Source organism: Schistocerca gregaria, chromosome 11 (genome assembly GCF_023897955.1).
Source record: "Schistocerca gregaria isolate iqSchGreg1 chromosome 11, iqSchGreg1.2, whole genome shotgun sequence".
Lineage (NCBI taxonomy): Eukaryota > Metazoa > Arthropoda > Insecta > Orthoptera > Acrididae > Schistocerca > Schistocerca gregaria.
In genome coordinates this window covers 123,856,713-123,871,599 of record NC_064930.1, presented here as the reverse complement: position 1 = coordinate 123,871,599, position 14,887 = coordinate 123,856,713, and the positions used below count along the sequence as shown (strand labels likewise).

At 38.8% G+C, this 14,887-nt stretch overlaps 1 protein-coding gene across 1 annotated transcript in view; it reads left to right on the top strand.

Annotated features, from left to right (window-relative positions):
• Window positions 1–13,898, top strand: part of LOC126295059 (voltage-gated potassium channel subunit beta-2-like) — a 1,105,917-nt gene extending 1,092,019 nt beyond the window's left edge. Inside the window, exons 13-14 of the mRNA XM_049987306.1 lie at window positions 521–760; window positions 4,217–13,898. Of these exons, the coding sequence (XP_049843263.1) occupies window positions 521–622 (102 nt within the window). The 3' untranslated portion in view covers window positions 623–760; window positions 4,217–13,898. The remainder of the gene's footprint in view (window positions 1–520; window positions 761–4,216) is intronic.
• Window positions 13,899–14,887: the final 989 nt, after the last annotated feature.

Genomic DNA, 14,887 nt, shown 5'->3' with positions numbered 1-14,887 from the left:
TGAGTCGATGCAATCTATCAATTAGTCAATCATCACTCAATCAAATACTCTTCACTCATTAATTTCATACACAAAGTCCATCAATATCTCCAACAAGTCGTCTAATTTATTCCTCTGTCGATTCCCCCATTCATCCATCTGTTGGTCCGCCTATCCACCCACTGTATAATCAGTCAATCACTTGACTTGTTGCTCAGTCCATCAGTCATTTACTCTCTCAGTTGGTCAATTCGTAAGTTAGTCAGTTCACCAGTATATCAGCTGGTCGGTCCATAAATCGACCAAATAACATGCAGTCAGCACTTTCTTAACAAAGAGCTCAATGCATCAAAAATTATAGAAACTCCATTGGTAGCCGAGTTCAAACACAGTATCTAGTCATTTCAAAGAAGCACATTGCGCCAGATAATTCATACACAAAATAAGTTGTAATCACCAACTGGAAAGTGGTTAATTTTAGTGTGGGTTATGTCGCACCTAGGGATGATATGACTGTGATACTATGTTTACCGTGCCACAGCTGGTGCCAAAGCTGACGAGCAGCACAATGGCAGAGTTGGAGCGCATCCTGGACAACAAGCCAGCGAGGCCACCCATGGTGTCCACCCTGGCGCTTAGATGACAATCAATGTGCCCCCCCGGGGGACCCGGAGGGGGCGCTGATGGCTCGCCCAAGGACGAGGATGCAGACCATCAGCAACTCAGCAGTCAGGCTCAGAAGCTGCCCTTCTGCACCATCCAGTGACCTCGGCTGACTCAGGTAACGCATATTCCCTAGGACATTGCTCTCCTCATTGTAACCTCACTCGATCTTCATGGTGGTTCATCACCCTGCCAATCTGATGTAGCCTCCATGTTACCAACTCCCTCCACTCATCTAATAAACTGTTCGACTTTAAAATTACAGGCCCATCAAGGCCTGCAACAAATTAGCATCAGGTTTGCTACATATTTTAATATCAGCCATTACCATTTAAGCACAACTGCTCAGAGTAGGTCAGCCATCCACATACCGTGTATAAGGAGTTATGAGGCAGTGAGTTTGTCATTCAGATATCCTGTTTGAATGTTGGTTGTCTGCATGAAGATCATGTTGTTCCTGATGTAAGAAGCATAAACTGTTACCAGCATATTCGAGAGAAGCAGTATAGTGGCTTATTGAAACTAGATTTTATCATTCTTTGATAATGCTGATCTTGTGACTGTCATGGTAAGTATCAATGTTCCGGAGGACCACATTCTATATCATTCATCATGTCACTGACACCACTTGACTATCGCCCAAGAGGACTGACATATTTTTTGCTCAGCCATGCAGGATTGTATGATCACATTGTGTGTGTTTAATTATGAAATAAATTTGTTTTATAGTGAGACAAGTATCCTCGCAAATAATGCAATGACATTTGGAAAAACACAGAGTGTCAGGACGGTGACCATGTTGTAGCTTCCCTTGATGCAGTAGTCACTTCTCTCTCCTTTTGCGACTGGAATGGGATGGGAAATCACTAGCAGCCATACAAGGTTCCCCATGCCATACACCACATGGTGGGTTTCAGAGCACGTATGTAGATGTAAATCTAGCGGGGTGCCTAATGACAGTGGTGAACACAGGAGTTGCACGATGAAATCTTTTCAGTGAAGTCTCACTTCAACATACAGCATCATGATGGACGTATCCATGTGTGGAGGCTGTGATAGAATCGAACATTGCTATACTGCATTTAACATCGTCCTCTGGGCTCAGCACCCAACATGGTGGGATGGGGTGCTATTGGGTAATCATCATCACCTCTGGTTTTCTTAACTGGTAATTTAAACAGGAGCCATTATCACTGTCCTATCTTTGAGGTCTCCATGGTATTACCTTTCAACAATACAATGGAAGACCTTACGTCGCCTGTGTTTTCCTGACTTGTATCGTTACAGAGAGTGTTTGAATGTTGTTCTGGTGAGGAGGTTCTCTAGAACTTTTCACACACTGAGAACATCTGGTCACAGGTTGCCGAGAGACTGACACGCCACCACTCATCAGCCACTGCAGTTGATGAACGATGACAAAGAGTTGAAGCAACATTGAATGACACGTCCTTATGTCATCTGAGTTTTGTTCGACTTGGTGTGTCTAGTACCTCACCCCGCGGAAGTCGAACACGCGCCAGAACAAATGGACGTGGTCAGCCCATACAGGTCTCCGCTGCCGCAGCAGCTATTCCGTGCAGTGGCTCTCTCACAGTGAGGGCACCACCGCTACGCCACGTGCAGACAGCGGCCAATAGCCGCTCCCTCCGGTTTTGTATATAGGGACCCGCTCTGCCCTAGTCCACAGGCAATCATCGTAGGTCGTACCACTTGCTCCTTCCGGCTCCTGGATTTCTCCCTTACTGTCTGCGCCCGTCCTGTCCACCTCACCCCAACCCTCACCTACCTTGGCCTCACCATTGACCGTCATCTGACCTGGATCCCTCATCTCTGCTCCATCCAATCCCAAGCCCACCACCCCCTCCAACTCCTCAAACTCCTCTCTGGCCAGACATGGGGGTTGCACCCCTATACCATCCTCCACACCTACAAATCTTTAATCCGTCCCATCCTCTGCTATTCCAGTCCTGCATGGATATCTGCCCCTCCCCTCAAATTCTATAAGTCCCTCCAGATCCTTGAGCGTCATGCACTCCGCCTCGCCTTCTGTATACACCTCCTGCCCCCCCACGCAGATCCTCTATGATCTCATCCCTTTCCCCCATCTGCTCCTATTCCTCGAACATATCCGCTACACCTCCTGCTGCCTTCAACCCCCTCACCCCCTCGTTGCTCCTCTCCCATCCCCACCCCCTGCCACGTCTTCACTGTTGTATCCCCCCTACCCTCAGTCTCTACACCCTACATCTCCTTTCCCAAGGTGGCTTTCATCAACTCCCCCTCCTGGATGGTACCCTCTCTTCCTCCATTTATCCCTCCTATCAACTCTGATCCTCACTCCCCCCCTTTCCTCTGTCCTTTTCCTGGGCTCCCTCTCCCCCCTTCCTTCCTCTTTTTTCCCCACCTCCCCTCTTGCTGCCCCCTTCTCTCCCTCAAGTCCTTTTGCATTTCCCTCCTCTTCCTCTTCTTATTCCCTCTCCCGTCTGCCCCGCCCCTCTCCCCCCTTATGAGTCCTCTCCCTCCTTGGTTCCCCCCTTTTCGTTTTCTCCTCTCCTCCCTCCTTGTTATTTTTCCCACTCCTCCAGGTCCCACCCCCATCTGCCTTTGGTTCGGGACTGTCAAATTTGTGCCACCATTTTCGTGCAGTGTTTTACAGTGTGTGTTTTCCAGTGAGTGTTCCGTGGTGTGTCTTTAGGGATGTTTTGCGAACAGCCATCATAATGTTGCTGGGTGTGATTTTTTATCTCTCGCGAACAGAAACCAGACTGTCGTCATGTTTTATCATTGTGTGTCTACTATGTTACTTGTCCGATTCCTGTGTATGTTATCGACATTGCCAATCCCTTTTGCTGTCTGTTTTAACTTTCCGCGTTTTTACGCCGTTTTACACTTTAAGTCATCATTTTATCACCTGTCTTTCCTTGTTTCTTTCTTCTTCCTTTTCTTACAAAAAAGTCTGTAGGCTGTAGAGCAGCGCACTAAGCTGCTGCCCGCCCGCCCCCCTTCGGGGGGAATTGAAAATCAATAAAGAAAGAAAAAAAAACTCTGGTCCAGTCAGTCTGGTACTCGCTCTGGATTGAGTTTCTATCTCGGCGGTACTGCGTTCTTCTCGTTGCTCGCTGTTGACATATGCCTGGCTCTGGTTCCGAGTGGATTTACTGTTGGTGTTTGGTGTTGTGGTTTCCACAAGTCTCCATTGTTTATCTCTTCCTCGTTGTGTCGGTCATAGTCGGTCATGGTCGGGTGTTGTCGGTTGTCGTTGGTCTGTCGTCTGACTCGTCCTTGTGTTTACCCGGTGGGGTGTTCTCCACCGTCGGCGGCTTCCCTGCCTGGCGGCTCCGATCCGCAGTCATTGTTACTAGCAGGTATGGCAGCTCTGTGTCCCGAATTTCGCATCTGTGTGCCCAAAACCACCCACAAATTTAATCCTTCTTTCTTACTATTCTATTGCCCCTGCATAATTTGTCATTTGTTATCTTTTCTGGAGGGGCAGTTTTGATGGCCGGTAGTGTGTCTGTTAGGGATTAAGACTAACATGAAAGGAAATAGTGCGCTTGACCTCGTACACCGACAGGATGGCGGGGTGGGCGACCTGCTTCCGGTGCTCGCCGGCCCCGCCTCCGCCTCCGCCCCCGGCTACTCCTCCGTGCTGGGGGCTTCAGACCCCAGCGCCACCTACGGGGCCTTCCAGTACCACCATCAGCCCTACCACCACCACGGGTCCACCTCGTCGGCACCTGCCGGCTGCTGCGGGGGTGGAGTGGGGGGCGGCAGTGGCCGTGTCGGGGGTGGCTGCACCAGTGGCGCCGCTGACGACGACGAAGACGAGAGACTCCCACTGCTCTTTTCGTCGCTGTCCACTGACGCGGCCGTCGCAGCTGCTGCGGAGAGCTACGGCGCCTGCCTCAACGAGAGCTGGTGGGAAGAGAACAACTGAGCAGCGAGGCTGACCGCCACCACACCGGCTACTCAGCTGTGGCTACTGCGAGATCACCTCGAGTGTGCCTTGATTGATCACTGGGGGCCAGACTCTTGGTCCCAGCCTCCATCACATCAGCCACCCAGCTGTGGTTGTGTTCCCACAGAACCGTACAGGATCTAGAGTGGAGTGCCTTGGTTGATCATTGGAGACCAGATTCGTGGTCGTGACCTATCCTCCTCTTGTGAAGCACTGTTTGGTGCTTGTGAATGTGTCTCCATATCTAGCCAACCTTCTTTAATGGACAACTGTGATACCATTGTGGAAACCCTATAAACATTAACCTTTTGTGCCAGCGACCCAGAAGTGCTGCATCACATTCAATCGCTGGAGGTGACATCTCGCAGAGTGTTCGCACCGTTAGTTCCTCTGAGGACAAGTGCAGTCACTTACCTCAGCACTGTATATATACCTACAAATTTGCCTGATTTGTTTGGAAGATATGTGAAAATCGTTAGTGATTTTCAGAAACCCGACAAGGAAACTACACATTGTGTGACATAAACACTGTGTTATCTTATCTGTCATGTAGTACATCAATTTTTCTGTGCTGCAGGCTTTTGAGATTCATCTCGCAGTTTGCTTATTGGAAATTTCCAGCACTTTCCAGCATAAACCCACTAATTTCTACCACTTTATGAATATCTCAAAATTCTTTAACTTTGCGACACTACATGTATCACCACGCATAGATAAACACAGATGCACTTGCATAACAAAGGCAACTCTCAACAGAATTATCAGCTTTCTGACATTCTAAATTAAGTTCTCCTTGACATAAGAGTCTTCACTCAATTGACAGGATCACTTGGGAAATTTCCTGTAAACCTAGTAATTTCTACTTTTTTTAAGATACCTGAGACTCCTGCAAATCTTATAACAGCATCTCAAACTCCATAATCTGATGTACAGCGATACATTTCCACATAGAAGTAAACATCCAGCAGCATTATTCAATCTGTGGTACACTTCATCAGTTGCTTTATTTTTTGATTCAACTTGCATTATCATTTTGAAAATTCATGAGCTTTGTTGACAGTGCAGATCTGTAAATTTGTTGTTTTTTATGGATATCTGGAATTCCTGCAATCTTATAAACATATATGAAAATCTGTGCCTATGTGTGTGTGGATAAATTTCTGTATCAATTGCTTTAATGTGTGTGACATCCTGTATCCATTCCTCTGTCCCGTGGGCTTTCCTAACTTTACTGGCAGTATCATCTTGAACATATACTCTATTCTGCAGTGCAAACATGGAATTTATGTTCTTTCATAGATTTCTGAAAATCCTGTAACCATACAACATTGCATGAAGTGAAGGGCCACATTTGCAGGAGAAACGAAACATCCCAGAAAACTGCCTAGGATGTGTAGTCTTACACTAGTTACCCTGAATCATGGACATACTTAATTCAAATGGCAGTATAATTATAGTTCAGATCTTGTATTTTCAGAACTCCTGTACACTATAGCTCTGCATTCATACTATATGAATCTCTATATACTTAATCAAGTGTGAGCAGATGCATCTCCTTGCCAAATGGAAGTCCCAAAAACTTTAAAATGTGACACACACTCTATAATGTCTCCATGTAAGGACTTGTGAAGGACATGCTTTACTACCAAAGACATTTGCCGAGATGCCCTAGAGATTTCTGACACAAGCAGTGATACTTACCTTCTTGACAATGTTATCAATAACAGGAAGTTCTGTGAGCTGCACTTCTGATTAATGAGTCTGCTTCCATTGTATTAGACTTTCAAAGCAGATGCTGTGACAGGAAATACTGCTGAGCTACCTAACAACACATGATGACAGAATCAAGATCAGTGTAAAGATCGCACGTGTAACTTTTATAGTTTATCGGTATTGCTACATTAGTCCAGAATTTCAAGAGTGAAATGTAAAGTAAAATTAAACGGTCTAGAGTGGGAAACCTTCTGACAGCATGTATGTATATGCATGTGTGTTTCTGTGTGTATGTGTTTACATCTTGACATCTCTCCCATGGAGACAAGCCTTCAACTACAGTAGTTGGCATCGGAGGTATCGAAGTGATACAGGTCAATGTATAAACAATTGTCTTTCTGTCCAAGACTATAGCAGCATAGTGCCCAGGGATATTCCCTCTCGTTTTTCTGAAAATTGGTGAGCCAGTTTCTGGTGGAAACACTTCTGATCTGATGTCTTGCAAGCACAGATTGCCATTGGAAGTCATTGCAGGTCTCTCATGTGTACAATTTAATACTGAGCTAAATTGTTTACACAGGTAGACAACTGCAGAAACCTGCTTTATGACTTTCCTTCATTCTGTAATCTCCATAGATAATAAAATACATTTCTACATCTTGAATATATAAAATAGCATCACAAAATGCATGAAACTTCCCAGTCCCTATGTTAGATGTCAGTTAATGAAGTATTAAATTGCCTTGGATTGCGTAATCTATTATGATTGCACAGATGAATTAGTTATTCTGAACTTTGATTTGACAGCAACATGAAAATTTTTGTTTGGGTTACTGGAAATGAGTAATATATAACTGTATTTATTGTCAGATTCATTACAAATATTTGCCATCTTTCAGGAGTCAAATCCAATATCATAAGAAATGTTGAACACCCTACAGTTTCTCCCCTGGTAACAACAATAATGTTATCTAAAATTCTTCTCTTACCATTTACATTGTCTTTTCCCTTTCAAAATGTATACCTTATGGGACAATCTGCAAGTATAGTGAAGAGAATGGCAAAATACTGGACAAGTATCAAAAGACATCCACAAAGAGGAAATGTTGATAATTAGTAATTTTGATCTACAGGTGAATACTTCACATCCAGAACTCAATAAGACGTATGGGAAAGCATCAATTTATCGTGTCCAGAAATATGAAAGTCTAGTCAGAGGAGTGTGTAGGTAGCAAACACATTTTAATTTGGAAGCATGTTACTTAACATACACCACATACACATACACATAAGCTAACTGCCCTGAAGAAAGTTCTGTTTGGTCTCGGTCATCATTTACAATAAATAACAACTTCAGTAAATTAAAACATTTCAAGATACTGTTTTTCTTCTGTTGTCGGTATTCTTTACCAGTACTATAACTTGAACTATAAAAACTTTAAGTCCATTAAATGTCACATATGTGGAGACCAATTTCTTTCTGTTATACATCACTGTTAAAGCTTTGTGTTGCTACATTTCTAAAATCAGTCATAGAATAAACCATTGCAAAATGCATGTAAAAGATCTGCCAGATATTAAAATTATGAAACATTATTAGAAAATACTATTGCACTTGCAGATAGGCCCACAGAATAGTATTTTCACACTTTATTTCCTTGGTATAAAGTGACTCTCAACAGCTCGTTATATCAGCATATCTTGTAAGATATCATCCAATTTTTCATAGCAGATGAACTGGCATCCAAGGGACAGGTTGTTCAAGCTCTGGCCAAAAAATGTCCAAGCAGACTGGTCCAAAAAGTACTGCTTGTTTCTGTTAACTCTGCATCATCAGTTACGATTTTTTAAATTTTAAAAAAAATTAGAAGTATTGTAATTTTCCAGTTGTGTACAAATTCTATGGAACATATTGGAACATATATTGGTCAGAAGAAAGAAAATTAGCCTTGTATTTATCTTTAATGGTGTTTGAATTCTCGATGTTGCACTTTAAGAACTGTGATCCTCAATCCTTGAAATTAACCAGCACTATACTTGAATTGAAATCACAATCTGAGCCATTTTTTCTGTAAATACATTTCCTTCTTAAACTGAAAACACCCAACTCTCAAAATGCATGTATCACGAGAATCAATCCAGCAACATGAAAAGACAATGACTTGTCCACAGAGTTGCTTGTTTTAACAATTTCATAGAGGACTGATATCAGGATAGTTTTATTGAGTTACTTGTTGTTACAACCAAGAATAATCGGGTTGGTACATATCGGTCACCTGCTGTTCTCCGTATTCTCATGCCCCACAAACATCATACTCATCTAAGCCCATTATATCTCAACAGCATACATTTTATTTCATTGCATTAAAACTGTCTCCACAGTGTGTTAAGGCTTTGGCAATGTTGTCAAAAGCACTGCATAAAGCTCAATCCATTTACTCATTGAATATATCCATTGGTGGCAGCTGGATTTTGTGAAGCAAGTAGGTGTTATATTGGAATTTTCTTACAAGAAACGGCTGACAGGACTCTGAAGAATGTAAATTCACATGCAGCATCACACTCTGTGGAGTAAATGTACAAATAAAATAAAAAGCCTGTCACAAGTTATTGTTGTACGAGAAAGATTCAAATAATGGAAACAAAAGAGGAAAAAAATCTGTTTCAGAAAGTTGCAGATATACATAAGAGATCTTTCACTGGTGATGGGAAATCAATACCATCAATCTGTGTTACTGTATGAAGAAACACCAGACAAAAATTATATACTCAGATCTACAAAGATGCTGTTAAAATGCTTGTTATTTTTCCTGATAACAATTTCTTGCCTTTTCTCAATATGCTTGTGTGCCACTCACTCTTAAAAAACATTCAGTTGAGATGTCAAACAATTATTGAAAAACAGAAGAGCCCAAAATGATTGTAGTGTAAAGCCACTTGACCTTACACAATATTAAGCAGTCACTCAGTAATTGAATTGAAGATGGAAAAATAACAAAATTATGACATAACTTTCTTCTTGTGTACATGAATTTGCACTTAGTTCTTAATACACAAACAGGTGGCTATAATACCTAAAACTGCATTATTTGAAGATTTTATCTTTTATGTCCCTAAAGAATAATATAATTTCAATCAACACCAAATTTTGTTTTCAACAGACACTTTTGCTCAGTTGAATGTATGTGCCAAAGCATCATACATCATTATTGCAATAACATCATTTTTTGCACTCTGTATTTTTCATATGGGCTTGTTCTTTTCCTCTAATACCACTTATATTCACTATTTGTATGTGTGTGGTACTGAAAATCAGTATACAGTCCATATATTGTAATCAAAGAGTGAATTACTAATTAATTCTTTTGAAAGCTACAACTTGCTCGGGCTGTTTCTTATGTATTGATAGCTCTCTTTCTATTATTTTTCTTAATCAGATCTATATTATTTCAGTACTTTCAGTGATTAAACAACCTTAAATAGTAATTAGAAAATCATTTCCATACTATATTATCCAATAGTACTGCTTCAAAAGAACAATCCTGCTGCAGAAAAATACTGCCTGAAGATCTTTCTATGAATTTGTTTAAACTTTCGCTCTGACTAATGTAAAATATTTGAATCAAGCACTTTTTTCTTCCAAACTTTTCTAGCGCTGAGAATACAATTGGCATATTTCTGCCTTTGATAAATCACAATGGTATGTGTGCCCTCCAGACTTTTCGTCAAGGGCAACAAAAAATATTTCAAACAGAATTAAAACTACACTCACAATACACTGTTTTTAACAATAACAAACAACATTCATTGCTGTCAGAAGATCACACCCATTCTCGAAATGTGACATTAATTAAATAAATCTTCTGTAGTTTGTGTAGTTGTTTGTTGATGTAGGAGTGAGAAGATGGAGGGTAAATTAAAAGGGCACTGTGTAGAATAATTGATATAGCTACGAAATTATGGCATCTCACCTGTCATTGGAATCAGAGATGTTTTTGCAATATGAAAGAAATATTTGCGAAATGCAAGTTGAAGTTATTGAAAAAAGGCATCACTCAGCCAGTATTCTATTAGAAAGTAACAATAAATATGTATGCTGGAGACAGACATGTAGAAGTGTATTTCATGTCATTTCCAGCAAGAAACTTATAACTTCAGACTACCATCAATTTAATTTTTAATTGCAAATGATTCTGCCCCTTTGATACAAAAGCTATTTTGCTGTTGATACCATTCAAGACAACTACGCAGTTTATATAAACTTCAAATTAAGCTGCTAATTCTAGTACTGCCAAAATTGTTAAATATAATTACAATGCAGAAACTGCTAACTTATTTTGTATAAAAGGCAACTAGCTTGCAACAACAATTCAGTGCCTGCTTGAAAACCCAGGTGACAATGACACAAAGGATTAGTGTTGCTGTTTTTCCTTAAAAGTATTCAATTTGGAAATGAGATGTGACATTACCTTTGTGCATTACTTTTCCACTAATGAAAAATTAAACATTTACTGTCATACTAATGTAAACTATTGCCATCTGTCTACCTTATAATGCTGTGTAGTTCATGTTTGTATCTAGTTTATGGAATGTTTTTACCATGTGGTTGTTAAAATATTTTAAAGAAAGGATCTTTTGACAAACATTCTGATGACGTGAAGAAATTTATCAATAACAGACTTCCAGGTGTTGTGCTTTCAATTTCCAACATAATTGTGATATTTATGATATTATCAAACGTTTTGGAAATGTATTAACTGTGTTCCAGAGATGTTAAACGGGACTGTCTTTATGATATTAGTGACTGCATAAAAAAGAGCATATCGTTTTTTCTTAAAAATGCTCTTTTAGAAATTGCTGCCTAAAACAAGTACAATAAGATGAACTAAAATGTAAATGCTACAGTTTTTGTGAAGTGAAGATAATATGAGAGGAGAAAAACCGATACAACACGAAAATATTTCATGATAACAACTATAGCCAATATTTACAAGCCTTAGAACTTCTTCCTTTAATAATATCATGTTGGTACTCAGAAAAGCATTTCGTCCTTTTTCATGCTTCGAAAGTTTAACTCAAACGGTTGTGTGATGGGGTTTTAATAATGTTTAAGGGGAAGAAATTTAATGCACTTTACTTTTTACACATCCTATTTTAATCAATTTGATACATATGATCTGCGACTTTATTTGTCGCAGTAATGTTTTTGTGGCATAGTTTGTTCTTTGTTACAAATGTAACAAATCATTTTTCACTGTGATAATGCACATTGTTTGATTTTCCTAGAGTCTATTGTATGTTACTGTTAAAATATTGTATAATCTTTTTCCTTGTTGATATTATTATTGTTAAAATATTCTGCAAGAATTAGTACCGCTAGAAATATATCATTGCTCACATGTTTTGGTGGGTTTTCCAGGTATTAAAACTACTATAGCGTAGTGTGTGTATGGGATGGTGAGTGTGCACATTGACTGAGTTACCTTGCTGATTGACTGAGAGTAATTTTTTTCAAGTTAATAACAATAATGGGGTCTTTGCAGTGTCTTGCATATTTTCCCAAGAATCAGTGCTTTGTTTATAGATTTAAATGATTGCATAGTGCATGAAAGGGCAACATCTTTGCATACATAATGAAAATAGTGAAAATTGTCTTTTCCAAGTTACACATGAAATGTGAGTCTGTTGTTTAAAGATAATGCAAACAGTTCCTAATGCAAAAAAAAGTTTTCTAGGGAGATCATCATTTTGTTGCCAATACAAATAAGATAATTAGGAATATACGTTATAAGTAATTCCCTGTGCAAGTTTCCTGCATACAATCCGTTTTCATATAAAGAAGAACAATTAAAGAGAATTACTGATGCAGGTTGTTTCTACAACAGTTCACTATAGTAGTCATTATTTTATGGAAGACAGACAGCACATATTATTTTCATAATTTACTGGGAGATTTTTTGCAGTTGCTTCCATTTTGCAATATCAAGCTTAACTTACAATACATTTGGCTGGAACTAATATCTAATCAACGTTTAAAAAAACTGAGATTTACTCCAACTTAGATATTTTGATTTTCTTTGAACACAGACTCACGTTTTCAATATATTACACCAAAAAAAGTTTTTAAAAGTATGTTAGAAACTGTGCTTTATTCTTAGAACAAAATAGAACACCTATGGCGTTCTCTTTGCTTGAGAATGGATAGATGTCAAACTGTACTGCCACACTTATTTAGAAGTGTGTCTCAATATTACACCATATGATTAAGATTGACTATTTCTCTAATGTTGTAGGCAGTACTTACAAGTAAAGATATACCTTTGCGTCTGTATTGGGAAATAGTCTGTAACAGGAAGTCTCTCCCTGTAATCACGTGGCTTGTGCCAGTGTCTTAAACATCAAACAATTAAGTACAATTTTATAATATAATTTTTTTAATTGTTTTTCATTGTGCTGGTATTTTATAGGTGAACTATGTACCAAAGTGTACAGCAGCTAGCAACTATGCTTTTAAAAATTACTTCCTTTTGGTTTTTATAAAAGAGGTGATGAAATAAAAGTACTCAAGATCCTAAAGGTTTTGATGCAAAGCCAGGTATTGCATGTAAAAAAGTTCATGTGCTATATACTACAAATTACCTGCAATTCATGGAAATGAGATAATTAGTAACTAATTTGCATTGAACTATCACATGTATGAACACTTTCTATTCATCGACAAATCATTAGTAAAATAAATAATTTAAGCACATTGAAAACTTTCTATCTTCCTCCTGAAATTTTGTAACACTTGCCAACCAAAATATGTTTGTGAGCATTAAGATTGAAATTCCAGAAGATGTGGAGTGTATGGATAGGCAGTGCAGATACCTTTAAGTGTTTTACTATTCAAAGGTTTTCCTATATTCAGATTTCAGCTTTTAAGTCATACTACAACTCAAACCGATTATTTTGTGTAGTCAAGGAGGAAAATAAAATACATTGATTTGTAGTCAATGAGGAAGAAATAAAATAAGTTTATATTTCAGCAGCACGTTTACAAGATTCATTGTACAATTGGAGTTATTTTTTCAAACGTAAAAGTTTTTCAGATTTATAGAATTGTTATTTCAATCTAATCAAGTAAATTTTTCCTATATACTATGTTCATGAAATTTGATAACTGTTACTTTGGTGGATGTAAAAAGCTACTGTGTGTAATTTACATGCAGACTGGCTAATTTGTGATAATGACATAAGATAAAAATTCTTTGCACTCTGTTACAGTTTATTTATTCCTATATCTCAAGAGTTTTATAATTTTCTCCTGTGTAAATGTCATAAACTATCACACACTCTTCTAAACTTACTTGGATGGATTATCCTCTTTATAAGTAATTTATCTGATTTTCTTTCTTTTCTCTATGTATTTGCATTGCAAACTGTATGTAGGAATGATAACTGAATATCTGAAAAAGGGGTGTGTCTTTCTGAAATGTTTAAAAATTCATTTACATCTGGTTTTATATTTCAAGTGAATAAATTTGCATTACTAACAACTTCAACACCTTAATAAAGATCTGTGCCAATCAGTGTCTCATAGTTACATTTTCTTTCGATCACTGGCAAAAAGATATCCACATATACCATCATATTCACAGAATTTTATGTGGCAAGTAAAAACTGCATGCCAGACACAAAAATATCCAGTTACAAGTTTTCTGTCATAGCAGTAAATATCGGTAAGTACCTGCTTGCGACCCTTTTCTTTTAGTATTCTGTTTAGTGTCCCCCGAGAACAGTGCAGTGGCCGTGTTACACACACCATGTATTTGAACAAAATGGTACACTACAACAAGCTGACCTGGTTAGGCTTCACCCACTGTTCAGCTCACCGTCATAATTTCGTTTGCATTTATTGAACCATATCAGTGACAACATAATGAGAATATAAAGACATCTATAAAATGTCTTCATAGAAAGAGTCTGTACAATAATTTGACAATATTTTACACTATCCACATAGATACATAAAATATACATTGCAGAAATTTGAAATGACACCAGCTAGAGTAGTACTTAGCAGTTTATTCACGTTTCATAGACATTTTAACAATTTAAATTCAATATATATGAAGCAAACTTGACTTAAAACTTTGGAGAGATAATGACAAGGGTATTTCACTAGCTTGCAGTAAGTGTTCCAGTTTTGAAGTCTTTTTTTATTATAGGGAAACATGAGATAGTCATTGCTATTTTTTAGGCTGTGTACAGTACTCATTCACATTACAAAGTCTTCTACTCCACTTGCATAGTCTTCAATCAATGTGAAGCACATGGCAGATTTTAGTGTCCTTCAGTGAAATTTCTTTGGCAGCTCTATTAGACTCTCTCATGAGTCCAGCTAACCTGTGACCATTTGTGCTGCTTTTCTCTGTGTACATTCAATATCCCCCATCAGTCCTATTCGCTACAAGTCCCACACACTAGAGCAATATTCTAGAAAGTGTCACACAAGTGACTTGTAAGCAATTGCCTTTGCAGACTGACTACCATTTCCCCAGCATCCCACCAATGAAACGACGTCTGCCATCT